General features: G+C 34.9%; 1 protein-coding gene across 1 annotated transcript; it reads left to right on the top strand.

Moving 5' to 3' along the window:
* Positions 1 to 328: 328 nt before the first annotated feature.
* SARC_17419 (hypothetical protein) lies at positions 329 to 496 on the top strand (the record flags this gene model as incomplete). Its single annotated transcript, XM_014288487.1, has 1 exon — positions 329 to 496. A coding segment is annotated over one exon (168 nt), but the record flags the coding sequence as incomplete, so codon positions are not given.
* Between the last annotated feature and the right edge of the window lie 185 nt (positions 497 to 681).

Here is a 681-nt window from a genome sequence, read left to right as displayed (position 1 = left end):
TAATACTTGGGTCTATATAGCGTGCACATACTTGATACTTAATACTTGGGTCTATATAGCGTGCACATACTTGATACTTAAATCCTTGGGTCTATATAGCGTGCACATACTTGATATTTATATACTTGGGTCTATATAGCGTATAGCGTGCACATACTTGATGCTTATATCCTTGGGTCTATATAGCGTGCACATACTTGATACTTAAATACTTGGGTCTATATAGCGTATAGCGTGGACATACTTGATACTTAATACTTGGGTCTATATAGCTCAGTTTTTCTACCTACTGCACTATGAATACTAGGTAGACAATTATCAGGACAGAATGTCGTACTCCGACGATGACGGTGATTATGGTAACTATGACAACGGCTACAGTGACAGTGATACCACTCATCAGTCCTTCTGCGCAAAGATTGGCTCGAGTCTGATGGGAGTGCTGGTGGGCCTGGTATTAATAGTAGCGTCTGTTATCTGTCTCTTCTGGAATGAGGTATGTGTAGCAACGAATATATATACATATATATATATATATATATATATATATATATATTATACTTATATATGTATATATATGTGTATATATATATATATGTGTGTGTGTAAGCGTGTGTGTGCGTGTATTTATGTATTTACGTATGTATATATTGTATATTACACACACACACATATATATAT

This window comes from Sphaeroforma arctica, assembly GCF_001186125.1.
Source record: "Sphaeroforma arctica JP610 unplaced genomic scaffold supercont1.10690, whole genome shotgun sequence".
NCBI classification, from domain to species: Eukaryota; class Ichthyosporea; order Ichthyophonida; genus Sphaeroforma; species Sphaeroforma arctica.
The sequence above is the reverse complement of the archived record's forward strand: the minus strand, read 5'-3'. Positions and strand labels throughout refer to the sequence as shown.